Genomic DNA, 17,573 nt, shown 5'->3' with positions numbered 1-17,573 from the left:
ATGTTAGTGGATTGCTACTCACTGTTGGGTGGAAATTAGAAGTAAATATAATTCTTCACTGATCCTTCTAAGGTCTATGTCTCTTGCAGGTGCTCACAGGGCCTGTGAGGCTTCACACTGGCACAGCTGGCTGCTACAGATTGCTAACTCTAGCCCTTTCAAGGACCTCACTCACTCATCACTCACCCAGCCATAAAATTCAACTTCAAGCCAGATTCATCACTTGGATTTCTTTACTGTTGTACTATCGAAAGTATAAACTGCACCTGGTTAGTGATCTATGAGAACTAGGAGCTCATATTACTTGCAGCTGCCCCATAACTCAGTCCAAAGGTGATGATCTCAGCTTCTCTCTCTCTGCTGTTTCTATTTCATAGGCTCCTACTAGCACTAGTATTGCATACCATCCCTCTGCTATGCATTTCTGAACCGATTTATGTCTGTGTCTGAGCATGCAATCCTCATCTAGACATAATCTATTCAGTTCATGAACCAGCAATATTGGATATTGTGCAGCCTATACCTCCTTACTGCAAAATACCCTTTCCATAATCACAGGAACCGTGTCTTGATGAATCCAAGCTCAGCAGCCCATTTCAGTAACACTTTTAAGCACCTCATCACACATTTAAGCACTTCTAATATGCTTCTAATGGGTACATCTTGTTACTACGTATTTTTCATGTTTTTCAAGCCTGCACAGTCAGTATGACATTTTATATTATTTTTTATTTTCAGTTTACGTTGCATTACTTTAGCTTATAACAAATAAATTCTATTTAAGGTAAGCTTGAGGATTTATGGATGAGCTTGAGGCCACGAATAGGTGAGACAGATCCTTCCAGTGTTTCAATTTCTCTTTCTAAAATGATACCTTTAACACATACTTCCTAAGTGAAATAACACAAAGAAAACAGATATCCAGAGATACATCCTCCTCCATCATGACAGCTAGAAAGAGGAAAAAAACCCAAACAACTCTGTGTCAAAGCTACAGAGGAAAAGCTACGGCAAGTAGTGGGAAGTCTTTAATAGGAAACACCTATTTTGATTACAGTAACACAGAACTATCTCTGAAGCTCATGGTGATTTCAATCGTTGCTTCTATCATGGCAAGGGAAACACTCTCTGGTAACCTTGTAAAATCCTTATCTGCACAGGGCCTTATAGATTAGTTTGAAGGCTAGAAGTATTGGATAAAAACTGCTGCATGATTCTAATTTAATCAAAATCTCTATGCTAGGAATATTTCAATTGAACAGATCTGCATTGAGAGAATTTGTCAGACTGAGTAACTTTGAGTTGCCAGAACTCACCGTGAACTCACAAAGCTGTTCCAAAACTCTTTTTGCTAGAACCTTTTTGGGCATGTCCTCAGTTGTGTGCTGATCCAGGTCAATGTGCCTAGCTGCCATTATTTAAAACAATGTAAAAGGCAAAGACTTAGTGTTCTCCCTTTCTGTTTGGATTATCTGAAAGCTATGACAATTTTTTACACTGTGCTTTGTGCTCCTTTGATCAATATAAAGCTGAGGAAGAACCAAAAACAACAGCTAGTGAAACTAATAGCCAGGCCTGAGACTACAGAATTCACATCATGTGACATTTGATAGTATTCTAAAGCAACATACAAATTCCACATAGGTCCTGAGCGTGCCAAGAATCTGTTCAAGGTATCTTACACACACCGTTTTATAGTTAGGATCCCACACAGTACTGTGGTCAATCTTGCTGCACTGAGAGCTTTGTATAGGCACCTTAGGAACCTTGCACAGTGATGAGCTGAAGATTCATATGAAGGTCTACCAGAGGGAGAAGGTACATGCCAGCTTTTGCCGATACTGCCAGGAGCTTGCTCATGCCTGACTAGAGGAGTAAAGCAGCCAGTGAGCAACATACAGAACTTGAACTGCATAATGAAGGCTAGGGACTATTGCTAGCCAAGACTTCTTAAACTCCCAGAAAACACCAAAAAGTTCCAAGGATAAAGGGAATAAATGTGCTGGTAAAGATATGTGCCTTTTTCTCAGATGCCTTTTTCCTCTGAGCATATGTTTTCATGGGGGAAGGTTATTTTCCATGCTGATCACTTGCTCGACCTGCAGCCAGGTGCTGGGCATGCTGCTGGCAGGGCTGTACTGCAGGTGATCTCACCTCTGCACCAGCTCTGGGTGGCTGCTGGAGGCAGCCTGTCTCCTCCCAGCCTCATGAGCAGCCGGGCACGCTGCCCCAGCCTCGTGATCCCTCCAAACTGCCGTAGGGATCTCACTTACTTCTCCTTTCCTCAAGCCCTGCCCCTGTGCTTGCTCTTTGATATGTAGAGTGAACCACAGGGTTTCATTCCTGATTCATTTCTGCAGCTGGGATGAGGCTCTCCAACCAGGTAGTTTGCCCTGGTCCCCAGCCTCCTTCATCTGAGCTGTGTCCCCTCTGTGCAGTTCTCCACCCTTTGGTGCACCCACATCCCCACAAAGGAGCAGTCTCCTGTGTTGCCATCCCTCTGAGCAGTGGTTTCCACAGACCGGAGGCAGGTACACGAAGAGCAACAATTCCAAGTCATACGCTTCCAGTGCACTTCATTTTGCCCTGGCAAATTGCTCAGCAGACATCTCACTTTCCTGTGCCCTGAATAACCACCAGCTGTACAAGCAGACTTATATAACTTGGCATAGAATCACAGAATCACAAAATCGTTTGGGTTGGAAGGGATGTTAAAGATCATCTAGTTCCACCCAACCTGCCATGGGCAGGGACACCTTCCACTAGCCCAGGTTGCTCAAAGCTCCGTCCAACATGGCCTTGAGCATTGCCAGGGATGGGGCAGCCACAGCATTTCTGGGCAGACTGTTCCACTGCCTCACTACCCTCATAATAAGAAATTTCTTCCAAATATCTAATCTGAACCTATCCTTTGTCAGTTTAAAGCCATTCCCCTTTGTCCTGTCACTATGTGCCCTTGTAAAAAACCCCTCTCCAGATTTCTTGTAGGCCGCCTTTAGGAGGGGATGAGATATAAAACTCAAGAGTTATAAAACAGGATTTTAGTGGTACTGTGCCTCACTTCCTACACCTTCTTTACTGACCTGCCATAGCTTCCCTCGAGCAGCTAGTTTCCCCGGCAGCAGTGTGACGAGTTACATCCTCCTGAGCTATCAAACAGGGAACAGAACGTAACTCATGGTGGTTAGGCGGTACCACGAACAAACTCAGTTGCGGAAAGAAAACCCCGCTTCTTCCCCTGTGACTACCGCAACCCGGAGCTGATGTGCAGGGGCGGGAGAGCTCATACCAGCGGGCAGCGGAGAGAAAAGCTGCGGACAGCGGAACTTAGTGAATGAACCCGCTGCGTGCCCCCCGGCCTTAGCTGCGGGGAGGAGCTGCGCCGCCACCTGATTTCCCCTCCCTTACCCCCTGGGGCCGGGGAGCACCCCAAACCCCTCACCCTGGGCACGGCCTCCCGCTCGCACACTGCTTCTGTGCCATACCCGCTTCAGCACAGCGGGCGCGGCGCAAGCAAGCGGGACAGGGGAACAGCGAGAACCCCGTACCGCATACAGCGGGACCCAACCCCGCCCACTGCCGGCAGCGGCGGGACGCGGCTGGCGCGGGACCGCCTTCTGCCCTGCGCCTGCGCACCCCGCGGATCCGGGCCTTTAACATCAAGGCTGCGGTGTCGTACCGGAGGCTTTCAGTCTCGTCGTTTCCCGGTGCTCGGCTGGCCGCCAGCACCTGCGCTGCAGGTGGGGAAGGCGGCGGCGGCGGGTGGGGGGCCTGGGCTGAGAGCCGGGTCGAGTGCGGCCTGTGGCTGTAAAGCCCTAGCCGAGCCGGGAGCCGGGAGCCGGGTGAGGGCCGCTGTCGCGGAGGTCTGTGGGCTTCAGCGGGGCCTGATCGCGCTCGCGGGAGGCTGCCTTCATTTCTCTGCCCCGAGACCGCCACCCGCCTGCCGGAGCATGGCCCGTCCGGGGCACCGGTAGCGGCGCCGAGCTTGCCGGGCCTTGTTCCACACCCTCCGGTGAAAACTTTGCCGTATTTGCGAAAGCGGCCGTCGCTTCGGCTGGGCATGCGAGGGAGCCCGTACATCTCCGGGGGTTGCTGACTCCTGTATTCTTGGCAGCGCCAGCCTTACCGAGCCGGCCGGGGACCGGGGCCTGAACGGGTCTTGAATGGCAGCGCTGGACGTGCCTCCCCCCCCCCCACCCCCGAGCAAGTTTGTGGCTGCTAAGTCATTGCCTTACCCTGCTGCGTCCTTTGTATTGGAGGAGCTGGTGAGGTTCGTGATTGAGACGCAGCTGGTGGGGAGAAGATGGTTGCAGTTTGCGACTCGTGACAGCATAGAAGTTGTCACGTACAAAGCAGATATATTAGAGCTCTTACTGTTCAGTACGTAAGTGCTGGATAAAAGAGCAAAGTGTTCTTGAGATTTGGTAATCTGTAATAAGGTTTAGTGCTTGATTGGGAGGGGAAGCATGTTGGAGGAACACCTTTCACTTGAAGGTGGCTAAATAGTTCTATTTGTGAATTGAGATGTTTCTCCTAAGTTTCTGGCAGTAGAACAGCACTATTCTAATTACTGAAGGTCAGGTACAGTTGATATTGGAGGCTATACTTGTATTAGTATTTTAATTCAAATAAAGGCTGTACTCTTGAAATGAGTTCCTAGTCATCCTTGCTTGCTGCATTTTCGTTGACATCCCAGTGTGATCTGGGAGAGTGCAAGCTCTTACCCTTTTGGAAGAGCCTAAAACTAGAAGGTGCACTTCAATTATGAGTGGGTGTTGTCAGTTATAGACAAGGGTATAGACAAGAGCTAGTATGAAATACAGTGTGGATGTTGAATCCTCAGTATTCATAGAATCATAGAATGGTTAGGGTTGGACAGGACCTTAAAATTAGCTAGTTCCAACCCCCTTGCTATGGGCAGGGGACACCTCGCACTAGACCATGTTGCCCAAGGCCATGTCCAGCCTGGCCTTGAACACTGTCAGGGATGGAGCATTTACTGCTTCTTTGGGCAGCCTGTGCCAGTGCCTCACTACCCTCACAGTAAAGGACTTACTTCTACAGAGTTGCTGCTTTTTCTGTATATAGTTGTTAATGTAGGCATAGCCTGAGCATATCAGTAGAGCAGGTAAGGTGAATACAGTTGTAGCTCAACAGGACTGGGGATTGATCCCTAAGCTTTCAGAGATATAACTGTGACAGCTATTGCCTAAGCTGCAAGAGTCAAAGTTTCATAGCTTAAAGGCTGTAGGTCAGCTACAAGGAGAACAGTAAGCAGAAACCCCATGTGGAATAATTGTCAATGCTGTCAACAGCCTTTCAGAAAATGTTTTTCAGTAGCTCAATAACTATAGTTTTCAGTTCAACCATTTCTGTTACTGAATGGCTCCTGACCTTAAGATGTTTAAAAAGTGCTGTAGAGGCATAAGGACAAATAGTTTTTCTTCTTGTAAGTGTTTCATAACTTATATTAAGAAAATAATGCTGCATGTTTGCTGGAACAGTAACTGTGACTTGTTGGCATTTTTTCCTTACTTTTCCTGTCTTAGATTCACCTAGCCTTTGTGGCAATATAATGAATTATTGTTGTACTTGTGTTACCGTCACTGTACCTGAGATCTTTCTGTTCTATCTTGAGTGGTTGGTTTAAAATATTCTGTCTTGTTTTGCTCTTTTGGTCTTCCACTTAGGACTTCCTTTCTTGATGAACCAGCATGATAATAGCTAGCAGCTGCTCTAAAAATGCCAGTTACAATGAAAAAAAAAGTTTTGCATACTCTTTTTAAATCATCCTATTCCCCAAGACGTGGGTGAATGGAGCGGCTGGGTGTTAAGTTAAAATGGGTTCTGGGGATAAACAGGAGACCTGATTGCTGCTGCTTTATTTTTATCAACTTTGAATTTATTTTCCACCTGTTGCAATTTAGAAAAATTAGAAGGGTTTCTACTTGCATCACTTGATTACAGCCTTTAGTTTCATGTGTTCTGTGTTTTAAGGTAGCTTCAATGTCATGGCTGAAAAACTACAGTAAGGAGAATACTTGAAAATTTATGTAGGTTGCAAAAATGCTTTTGTGGTTAATACTGTTTTGGTTTTTTTTCGTTTTGTTCTTTTTTTTAAGAAGCCTTTAGAATGGCAGCACATTGCCAGCAGCTGTGTTAAAATAATTCCCATTTTTCCCTTGACTGTCCTGTATCAGTCCTCATTTAGGTTAAAGGGATCATCACTTCAAACACCTGAAGATCTGTATTTCTAGCTTGGAAACTAGTAGCTGATCCCATGTTCTGAAGACGAGTCCAGCTTGAAAAGCTCATTTGACTTGGGTAGTGTGTGTAGAATCCACTGAAAATTGCAAACTTGCTTTCTACAGCTGTGTCTTGAAATCTTTTTTTTTTTTATACAAAGATTGTATATTGTGAAAGTCTGTACAATAACAATCCTTTGAAAAGCACAGCTAGACTGTTGCAACCTTTGCCACCATTGTACTGTTCTAACTTAAATGCCTCTTGTTGACCTCTCTCCAACCTGTACATATTGAAGTATCTGAGCAAATCTCCCAGTTAGTTAAGGTTCTTGCAACTTGGGGTTGACTCCAGCTTGACAGGGCCTTAGCAATTTGCAGGTCTTAAGGAGTCTGAACAGAGGGCAACAGGAGTCTTGTTGAAGTGATGGCCATTGACTGACAGTTACCTAATGCAGAGGAATAAGTGCAAGCCAAGTTTGTTCTTCCTGAAAACTTTCTTCTGGGTTTTATTTTAGATATGGGAAAATCACTTTCTCACTTGCCTATGCACACATGCAAGGAAGATAGCTGCAATGGAACCGCAGTGTCTGATAGTATGAGGAATGGATTAGTTAACTCAGAATCACACAACGAAGACAGCAGATGTGGAGATGTGTCGCAGTTTCCCTATGTGGAATTTACAGGAAGAGACAGTGTTACTTGCCCAACTTGCCAGGGAACAGGAAGAATTCCACGAGGTGAGTTTTCTTTATTTCTTTTTGTAACCTATACATTACTTCATAACCATGTGCTATTGAAACTGTAATAATCCACAACAAATTACTCTCCTACTTAAAATGACGTTTTTCGTCTTTTTGCCTTTGTAGCTCTTAAGCATTTTGTTATGATTGCACTAAATGAACAAAAGAAATTGAATCAGCTTTGGCTGTTACTTGTTGGGTTTTCCTTTGTCTGTACAATGCTGGTGTGTTCTTTGCTTCTCAGCTTTTAATTTGCGTGTAACCCTAGCTCTTGCAAGTTGAATTTGGAAACCTTGATTTTTGTGACTTTTATTACATCTTTTTTTTAACTGCCTATTTTAAGCTATTTGAATCAATTTATAATTCTGCAAAAATAGCTGCAAATGCAGAGAGTTAAAAGAAGGCCTGTGCTACAACACCATTTCCCTCATTTATAGTGAATTTTCTTGCCCTCACTGCTGCCAGGGCCCGTCAGTTTCCTTTACTCACTTGGTCCTGTCTGTCCCTGCTAGGCAAAGGACCCCAGCTGGGTGTTGAAAATACAAAGGATCTCTGGTGGCCCTGGGAGGTAGTAGGCTGCACAGTATTAGTCTTCATGCCTGTTTTGTTTCCCAGCTGCCCTCATCCTTTGCTTTTCCTGTTAATAAAATATGTTCTGCTTTATTTGTGCTTCTCTTCTATACAGTAAGCCACCAGAACAGCTATTTAGGAAGATACCATTGAAAGCAGGATAGCTGAACTGGGCAAAAGGAGAGTGGCAAATGTAGTGTGGCGAGGCACTCTACATGTGCCAGCCTGCTTCAGCTGTAAGATCTTCCCTTTGATGGCAAGAAAGAACTGATGAGAAGGTTTCATGCGTGGAGCTGCTTTGCTTTTGGCAGAACTCTTACCTGAAATAGATTATTCAGTGTAAAAGCTCTCAGAACTGATTTTTGACCAGTAGCTTAGGAAAATTGACTGTGCTGTGTTGTCCTTGTACATGTGCTTCAGTCAAGTCAGATTCTGGTATAGTTCACAAATACTTCTGTCTTGTGTGTGAATAAGTGCCAGCAAGCACATGATATTTAAACAGTTGTAAATACCATAAGGGGCTTGTAGTTTAGCTGTTAAAATTCATACTATCATGCATTCATTCTTTGAGTACCTCTGAATTTGGCAAATTTGAAATGTGAAAAAACTAACAACTAAAGATTATAACTGAAAGACTGTAGAGAAGGAAGTTTGTTCTATTAGCTTTCTAATGTAAAATACTTAGTATCAATAGCAATCATACTCAAAATAGTGCTAACTAAAATGCAGTAATAGCAGGATTCCTGTGTTCAGAAGCTTATTTCTTTGACTGTAGGATTCTTGAATGTAATACCTAAACAAATGTGAGATAATATCAAATATTTTTCAGTAACTATTAAAAATGCATGTTGCCTGTACATTCTAATGAAAAAATGTGGTTAAAGTTAGACCTTTAAATGAATTATTAGAGCAGACAGGGCTGTCTTTTTAATTATTCCTCATATTTTATGAAAAAAATATTTGGATTTTTTGGAGAGAGGAAAATTAAATTTGCTGCATGACTAGTAAGGAAGACTAACACCTGAGATGAGGCTGCCTTGTTCTGTTACTTGGACAGCTTTAGGTTTTCACCATGACAGACTATGTGAGTGGGAGTGTGCAGTCTTATTCAAAGCTTGAAGATGCTTTGTTGAAGCTGAGATGAAAATCTTTTTTAAATTGGTAGTGGCTTTTTAGAAGGTTGATATTACATACTACTACTGACTTAGCATGCTTTGCTCAGCTTAGTGATTCAGTATGGAATCACTTGAAAGTGGTTGATTAGCTAAGTGATAATGCGGTCAAATGCTGTATTTGGCTTAAAAAATGCAAGTATGACTTGGTTTTAGAATCACAGAATGGTTTGGGTTGGAAAGGACATCTAGTTCCAGTCCCCCTGCCATGGGCAGGGTCACCTCCCACTAGACCATGTTGCCCAAGGTGCTGTCTAACCTGGCCTTGAGCCCTGCCAGGAATGGAGCATTTACTACTTTGGGCAACCTGTTCTAGTGCCTGACCACCCTGTTTAAGTTTAAACCGCTTGTCCTGTTGCTACAGGCCCTGATGGAAAGTCTCTCCCTGGGCCCTTGTAGACCCCCTTCAGATGATGGAAGGCTGCTGTGAGGACTCCATGCAGCCTTCTCTTCTCCAGGCTGAACAACCCCAACTTTCTCAGCCTGCCTTTGTATAAAGGGGCTGGGAGCCCCTCTCATCATCCTCGTGGTCCACCTCTGAACTTGCTCCAACATCTCCATTTCCTTCTTATTTTTAGGATGCCAGAAATGTACACAGTACTCCAAGTGGGGTCTCACAAGAGCAGAGTAGAGGGGCAGGATCACCTCCTTCGACCTGCTGGTCACGCTCCTTTTGATGCAGCCCAGGATATGGTGGCTTTCTGGGCTGCAAGTGCACACTGAAGCCGGATCATGTTCAGTTTCTTGTCAAACAACACCCCTAAGCCCTTCTCTGCAGGGCTGCTCTGCATCTCTTCTCTGCCCAGCCTGTAGCTGTGCGTGGGATTGCTCCAACCCAGATGGAGGACCTTGCACTTTGTTTTCTTGCACTTTATAAGGTTGGCATCGTCCCACCTCACAAGCGTGTCAAGGTCCCTCTGGATGGCATTCCTTCCCTTCAGAGTATCAACTGAACCACACAGCTTGGTGTCATTGGCAAACTTGCTGATGCATTCAATCCCACTGTCATGTCGCTGACAAGGATGTTGAACAGGATCAGTCGCAAACCTTTTTGTTGAGGCCTTTCTTCTTCAATGGATGAATCTCGGTTCCATGTTCTTGTACAACAGATAGAAAAAAGCTATACAGGCAGATGTAGTCCATGTATTTTCAACAACTCATCTGTGCTTCTGTTCTTAATTTCTGCTATTGAGATAGCCCCCTCTTAAAAATGCTGTCTTATGAAGTACCTAGTTGCTTGGACAAATTCCAGTAGATACTTTTAGATCCTTTTTTGACTTCCAGGGTGCTGCAGCTCAGTCCCATGAGAAATGGCTGTATACCAGTGATTTCCAGAATGCAGTGTATGTATTGCTTGTGTTACCAAAGTCACCCAAATTGATACTTCTTTCTTTTAAACAAACTTGACCTCTGCTTTTCAGAAAAGTACATGCAGAGTGCCTTCTAGATCTGTTCCTACTGCCTGAGCTTGTGTTTTGTCCTATGACTTTATATGGTATGGCAGAGAGAGCTGGAAGCTGTTCCTCTTGAGGAAGTGGTGCCAGAGACGTGCTGCCTCCTGTGCATGTATGCAGCACAGGGGCAGAATTTGTTGCAGTTTTGGTCTTTGTGGGCTTGGGGTTTTTTTTCTTCCTTCTTGTGTAAGCCATGCTCTATTTTGGAAAGTGACATAATACAGTAGTATTCTACTTGGGTCATTTTTTGGAATGTAAATATTTATCTTTAATGTTTACTCTTTGGTGCCATTAAGTCCTAATGAGCACTCTGAAGTAGCTGCAACAACATTTGTTCTTTGCTTGTTTAAATTCTGAAAGAGTGTTTTTGTTTCCAGGACAGGAAAATCAGCTGGTAGCATTAATTCCATATAGTGATCAGAGACTGAGGCCAAGGAGAACGTAAGTCAATAGTTAGTTGTGATACATGAATCTACAGTTTAATTCTTCTAGTTAAAATTCAGCAAATTAAAAAAAGAGTGATAAGAAGAATCAAGCAAAAATCATTGGAATGTTTATTTGCCTGCAGTACTGAAAGAACCCTGCTTGTGAGTACTATCAACCTTAACTTCTAACCCTTGGAGAGTTATTTATTAACAGGTATGCATACTACTGGTGTGCATACTCCCATGAGTGTGTCTTACAAAGCTAAGTATGCTGTATGATCTCTTCATGTAAATACTTATCTGAATGTTTACAGTAGGTAAGTATTCAGTCTTTGTAGCATCTTAATTATCTGAGCAGATACATCTTCAGTGTTAAAAGTCTTGAGTAAATTGATAACTTCCTTGATAACTACAGAATAAGTCACCTGGAAATTAATTTGTAAAGCTCTGAGCAGCTAACAAAATAAAAAAAAAATCATCATTCTATTACAGCATATTTAATATTTTTTTACTAGGCTCTACTTAAAGGTTTCATTGAAGTGCTCAGGGCTTCTTGTTCTGATACTTTCTATTTGTTTGGGGTTTTTTTACCTTTAATATTTGTATGTTTCTGTAGTAAACAGAAATGATTGCCAGTAACTTGTAATACTGTCGTGGATAATATATCTGATGCTCTACTTGTACAAATTTGAGACCTGTTGCTTGTAGTGCTCTAATTTTGTGAAAACTGGAGCTGCAGTGGAGTCTTTTGCCTATGTATTTTCTTATTACACAAACACACCTTTAACACTAGGTTAATTATGAATTTCCTGTTCCTTAGCAGGAGTCTGACATTTTCCTGACAGTCTTATATGTCAAAGAATTGCATATAAGATGTATAAGAGCTTTATTCGTAAGAGTCCTGCAGAATGGCAACAGTTCTGCTATAAACAGATTTTAAGAGGAAGTGCTTATGTTTCAAAGTACATAAATATTTACCTCTTCTGTTTTCCTCCAAGTTACAAATGTTGGGATAACCACAAGTTTTCAAACTTGATTCCTGATGTATATGCAAAAGGAGTATCTCGGACATAGACGTGAAGTGCAGCATAATGTTTTTTTTTTCCCTCTTGAGCACTAGTGGAAGTTAGAGATAGGGAGCATGACTGGTCAATATAACTAATTTAATCTATCGCTTAAAAGAAAAGAAAATGACATTATTGTTTAATATGCTTTTGACTCGGAAATGTGTTCTTTTTTCCCTCTAGAAAGCTCTATGTGACTGCGTCTGTAATTGTATGTTTACTACTTTCTGGGCTGGCTGTATTCTTCTTGTTTCCTCGCTCAATTGACGTTGAATACATTGGTGTGAAGTCAGTTTACGTCAGTTATGAGCGGAGTAGTCGTATAATATATCTCAATATCACGGTAAGTCTAGCTGTCTGTTTGGATGTTTGTAATGGGCAAGTGCGACAAGAAATACTACTGCAACAGTGTAATATGCAAAAAAATTGTGGTCTAGCTGGTAAGCCTAGTTAGTACTTAAGAAATACAAGCAGATATAATGACCAGCTGAAAGAATGTAACTGGACCTGCTGTGGCTGGCTCCTGCAGCTATAGCTAATAGAGCCGAGTTGCAAGCTACCACTGGGTCTTCTATTTTCATGGGAACAGTGAATTTGAAGTTCTCTGAATTATTTTTGGAATATGAGTGAAATTTAATGTGTGTATGTGGGGATGTTATTAAGTGCTGTCCAGGTACTGTGCTTCTGTCAAAACTGGTTTTGAGGGAAAATTACTTTTTTATTCACCTTAAAACTTTAAAGTAATTTTTTCTATATGTTGCTTGACTTCTTGGTAATGCAGTCAATACAGAAAACCTAAAGACATTTGGTAGACTTCCTCATGCTAAATAAAGCAAGGCAGCCATGGGAGAAGATGGTCCTGTGATAGCTAAATTTCCCGAAAGCAGTAGTTGAGGATAGGAAGAACTGCGTTCTTTGCAGTGGAGGGTAGTCACCAGGAAAGTTGTACAGAAGTTTGTGCAGCTCAAGATATTCACAAAAGAAAAACCAGAAAGAGGTCAAGTGATTATGTCCTGTGTCATCGTGTTCCCCTCCGCCTCCAACCCCCAGTCCTAGAAGGTAGGAATATACTTGCACAATTTCAGGTATTACTGTCTCAAGCACAAACTTCAAAATGTGTGCTCATCAAGAGACACAGAATGGATAGCTGTTAGTGTTTTATATTTGTTTCGCTTGTTTTTCAGAGCACACTAAATATAACAAATAACAACTATTATTCTGTTGAAGTGGCGAATATCACAGCTCAAGTTCAGTTTTCAAAAACAGTTATTGGCAAAGCACGGCTAAACAACATCACCAACATTGGTCCTCTGGATATGAAACAGGTAAATAGGATAGGCTTTCAAAGTTGAGTACATGTTAATCTTCATATATAAATACACTCATTGTGCTTTTGTTGCTTTTTTTGTTCTTTTCTTTTTAGATTGACTATATGGTGCCCACAGTTATACAAGATGAAATGAGCTATATGTTGTAAGTGTACTCGCCTCTAAATATCACATGGGTCTGATTAAAAATTACAGTGGTGGTAAACCAAATTTTTTTTTGAAGTCAGCAGAAATATATTCATAGAGCTGTGTCATTTTCTTTGTGTGAGTTTCTTAGTAGTTGAAAAATAGTTAAAACATGCTTTTGATGCAACAATGCATTTAAATTTATCATGGTCAATACTGTGGCCTTAATTTCAGTAATGCTGTTGAGAGTCTGTTCCCAACACTAGCTGCAGCTTCTGCCTGAAAGGTGACTAACCTTAGGAAAACCTGAGTGACTTGGATATGTAGAGAGGTGCAAACAGGCAAGAGCTGTTCTGCCTATGACCTGCATTGAATGGATTTCAGGCTCTTGTGTTATAGCTGCAGCCTTGTTAGTAGTGTGGAATAATGATGTGCTTGCTGGTTCAGCTCAGATGTGGATGGTGAATTCTTGGAATAGAAGCAGAGAAACTGTCATGTGTCAGTGCCAGTAGTCTGCCCTGGAGACAGCAAGTGAGCTTCCTTACTTTGAACACCCAACTGATGCAGCTTGACCTGGTCTTAGTGGGGTTTTGTATTTTTCACTGTGTTTGGGTTTTTTCTCCACACAAAAATATTAACCTTAACAGTGATTGCTGTGGTATAATCTTTCTAACACAGGGAGTATTAGTATTGTGGGTTGTAGCATGAGAGATTGTACAGTATCACACTTCAGTGTTTCCCCAGCTAGTCGATTTAGGTCTTAGTTAGGCATTAACTAGTGAGTTGTTTGGATTCTGGAGCATACATGTCCCATAAAATCAGCTTAGGTTGAATACAGGAAATCTTGGAGTCCTGAAGTATCTGCATACAATCATGTGGATTCAGCAGACCTGTATGACGAAATCAGCACCATACAAGGCATTTCCACACATTTATTTTGGAGAGCCGGCTCAACGTGGAGTTCAACTTCAGTGTAATTTCCTGGCTACTGTATTCTGGTTTGTGCTGTGGTGTGTTTTGGGGTTGGGATTTTTCATTTTGGTTTTTTGGTTTGTGGGTTTAGGTTGTGGGGTTTTGGTTCTGTTTTTTTTTTTAAATCAGAGTATTGGGAAATCAACCTGCTTGGAAAAAAAGTGTGTTGGTGCTGTACCTCTGCTTATCAGCTCGTATGTGCTGTTGGATATGAGCTGTCTTTCTATTATGTCACAAGTTGTCTGTATTTTGGATTAAAGCATGTTCAGGTTAACTTCAGTTAGATTCTGAAAGGTGGAGTGAACTATGTTTCACAGGACACTTGTGCTGGCAAGCATTACATGTAAGCAAACACATGGGAAAACAGATCATGTGAAAGCAACACTATGTATATAAAAGTAAACCTAGGTGAACATACAGTCAGTGGCAGTGTTTTTCAACAAGTGTTTTTGTTGTCATTGCTAGCAACTCTGTAGTCTCTATATACATAGGTAGCAGAATTTCCAGTTGAAGACACGGTTCTTACTTTTCAGATAATTACCTGTAAAAGCTTGATGCAAATCTAACAATTGTTTTTCTTTTTTGCAGTGACTTCTGTACTTTAGCATATATCAAAGTGCATAACATAGTAGTGATGATGCAGTAAGTATGGGAATTTTGTTGGAAACAATTTTAAAAAACATGTAATTCTAATTGAAATATTACTCAAATACACAATCCTGGCACCTGTGCATCTTAGAAAATGAAATCATCTTGCTTTCTGCTGTAGTAGTTTCATAGTTATTGAAACTGAACTGTGTCTTTGGACAGGTTCTGGTGGTGTAAAGACACTTGAATAGGCAGAGTTGTTATTACTGTATCTGCTCTGCAGCTTGGCCATAGCCATGGCTGTACTAAGGTCTCAGATACACAAACTAATTTCAAAGTATCAGCCACTGTTCAAAAGTTGCTGAGATCTTCATGAAGCATTACCATCTTCCAGGAGGGGAAAGGGTAGGAAGTCTGTGCTCGGAGAACTAAATGTCTTACATGGACAAAATCTGTTGTGGTAAACTGGTAAGCTAGTATTGGTTTTAAGTTTATTTAAAACTTATGTTTTTCCAAGACATTTCCCTTGAAAACCCTAATAATGTAAAAATGTTGATCATTAAAAGAGGAAACTCAAGCCTTTTACAGAAAACTTTCTTCTTTTTGTCTCTTTTTTTTTTTTTTTCCAAAGAGTGACAGTGACATCCTCTTACTTTGGCCACTCTGAGCAGACATCCCAGGAGAGATACCAGTATGTGGACTGTGGAGGAAACACAACCTACCAGCTGGGCCAGTCAGAATATTTAAATGTGCTTCAGCCTCCACAGTAAAAGCACCTGTTGGTTAGTGTGGAATGACTGCTGATCCTTGTAGAGATCCTTTGAGTAGGACTGGTACTACCTGAAGAGGAGGATATATGCATGCGAAGCATAGCGAACATGATGACCTGATCACTTTAGATGCCAGGAGGGAAAAGGTGCAAAATGTACATAGATGCACTTGTTAAATGTTGTGTTTTCCCCTTCTGTTTGCTTTCTATTACTGCAAGCACTTCTGTCATGTGGTGGGACGGAGAAGGGGAATATCAGATTCTTGAATTGAATTGGGACCTTTCCTTACAGTGCGGTACATCAACTTACAGTGACCGTGTGTGTCTGTGTTTAGGTGAAATGTGTCACTAATGAGCATTTTAGAAAAATTGATACTCATAAATTTTAAGTTCATACTTAAGTTCTTGATATTTGACTATTGAAACTGGCAGTATTACTACTTAAGTAACAAGATTACTTTGAGGTATCTGACTGTTAGACTTCTGTTAGTAACCCAGTGGTGATAGTTCTTTATTTTGGGGTTCTACTTTTTCTTTGCTATACATGATTAGAGGTGACATGCAGTCCATGAAAGCCAGGAAAGCTCTCTTGGATGACACTATACCTGAATGTGCAACTTCCAGAATCTGGCATCATTTCATTTGTATTCCCTCCTGCTACCTCTGGGACGTTATAAGGAGAATGTATGTTGTTAGATTTAAAGTTGAGTTTAAAAACAAAACAAAAACCAACCTCCCAAAGTCATTACCGACAAAGGAAAAATTCCAGACTGTAGTAAATGAATGAGTGAAAACTTAGTGTCTTTCTACTTTGATTTTTAGTAAACTTCTGAGTTTCAGCTGTTGATTTAAAAATCAAGATTGTACAGTTGGAACTAGGGGGCATACTGTTTGAGCACGGGTTTGGGCAGCTTGTAAATTTTCCTAAGTTTTATTGGTTTAATATACTATGTATCTAAGCTACTTGTGTTAATATGTTTGGGTGTGCATATTTAGTGCACAAGCTCAGCAGGCAATGCAGTAGCCACCTGAATCTCCAGAGCACTCAAAATTCACATCAAAGTTCTGTAAGGGAGAGTAAAGCAATTCTTTCTGTAAATGTAAATGCTGATGTAATCATGAGACTGACTTAAAACAAAGCTATGAAATCATTTCAGTAGGATAGTTTGCACAATGAGAAATTCTGGGGTTATTATCAAATGTGGTGATTGTAAATATGGGGTCCAAAGTTGCTTGACTTCTTAAGACTGACTATTGTAAGGGTCAGGTACAAAACTTTTTAATTAACTAGATCAGAACTGTTTTATTTCTAAATCAGATGAGATGCAGCTGTAAGAAGGTACTATTGAGACTGTTGTATTGTAATGAATAATTTTTTTTTAAGTAGGTGGTGTGGTTTTTACGTTGCCCATCTCCTGGAAATAAGCTGTATAAGATGAATTAGTAAACACTATGGGAAAAGGCTGCTGAATAACTTCTTGCAACTAACAATCTGTTACGCTTCAGTACTTCAGTGAAGGCACATGTCTTTATTACTCTTTTTTTTTTCTTCACTGGCCTTTCCTTTGTGGACCTAATTGGGTGGGTGGGGAAGAGAATTTTGATGATGTAATTTTTGATTTAAAAGAAATTAGGTAACCATACAAAAAAACCCTCCTCTGTTGGAATTCCTTTGAGCACTTATTCCAAATGTCTATTAAAGATTTTGGAACCCAACCTGTCAGTTTCATATAATTGTTAATAACATGAAGATGCCAGCTTTTGTTGTTGAAGTGGAACTGGAATGTCAATTCTGATTACTTATTGTGGTTATGTTCTGAAAACTATTGTTGAATCTGCATACTTAAAAGGAAGCATTCCTTATTACAGCTTATAGTCATAAAGGGAAGTAGTTCACTGCTGACTCTAGTCTTCCTAGAGTATAGATGAGGTTCAGTCTTGTGGCTGATAAAAATGCACGCAGAACCTTCTCTGTTCATCTGAAAAGATACAGGTGATAACTAAAGACCAGGATAGTGGGGAACTGGCTAGAAGCAGAGAGGTAAACTCTTCTGTTATCTGCTGTAAAAAGATATGCTTATAATGAAGATTAGGGAAAGAATTCTGATTTAGATCATGTC

At 41.4% G+C, this 17,573-nt stretch overlaps 1 protein-coding gene and 1 long non-coding RNA gene across 3 annotated transcripts in view; one reads left to right on the top strand and one right to left on the bottom strand.

Moving 5' to 3' along the window:
- LOC133277443 (uncharacterized) overlaps window positions 1-3,148 on the bottom strand; it is a 36,815-nt gene extending 33,667 nt beyond the window's left edge. Inside the window, exon 1 of the long non-coding RNA XR_009746209.1 lies at window positions 3,084-3,148. This is a non-coding gene — a long non-coding RNA (uncharacterized LOC133277443). The remainder of the gene's footprint in view (window positions 1-3,083) is intronic.
- Window positions 3,149-3,643: 495 nt separating this feature from the next.
- TMEM106B (transmembrane protein 106B) lies at window positions 3,644-17,171 on the top strand. 2 transcript variants are annotated; one of them, XM_061469257.1, is made up of 8 exons: window positions 3,644-3,740; window positions 6,761-6,982; window positions 10,559-10,622; window positions 11,854-12,013; window positions 12,855-12,995; window positions 13,094-13,143; window positions 14,685-14,738; window positions 15,316-17,171. In XM_061469257.1, the coding sequence occupies exons 2-8, from the start codon at window positions 6,763-6,765 to the stop codon at window positions 15,452-15,454; spliced, it is 828 nt and encodes a 275-aa protein (XP_061325241.1). In that variant the 5' UTR covers window positions 3,644-3,740; window positions 6,761-6,762; the 3' UTR covers window positions 15,455-17,171. The 2 variants fall into 2 exon arrangements, with proteins under 2 accessions (XP_061325241.1, XP_061325242.1); XM_061469258.1 differs by lacking the exon at window positions 3,644-3,740 and adding an exon at window positions 4,251-4,270.
- Window positions 17,172-17,573: the final 402 nt, after the last annotated feature.

This window comes from Pezoporus flaviventris, unplaced genomic scaffold (assembly GCF_033815535.1).
Source record: "Pezoporus flaviventris isolate CSIRO_AGI_PZ_B2104156 unplaced genomic scaffold, CSIRO_AGI_Pfla_v1 ptg000055l, whole genome shotgun sequence".
Lineage (NCBI taxonomy): Eukaryota > Metazoa > Chordata > Aves > Psittaciformes > Psittacidae > Pezoporus > Pezoporus flaviventris.
The sequence above is the reverse complement of the archived record's forward strand: the minus strand, read 5'-3'. Positions and strand labels throughout refer to the sequence as shown.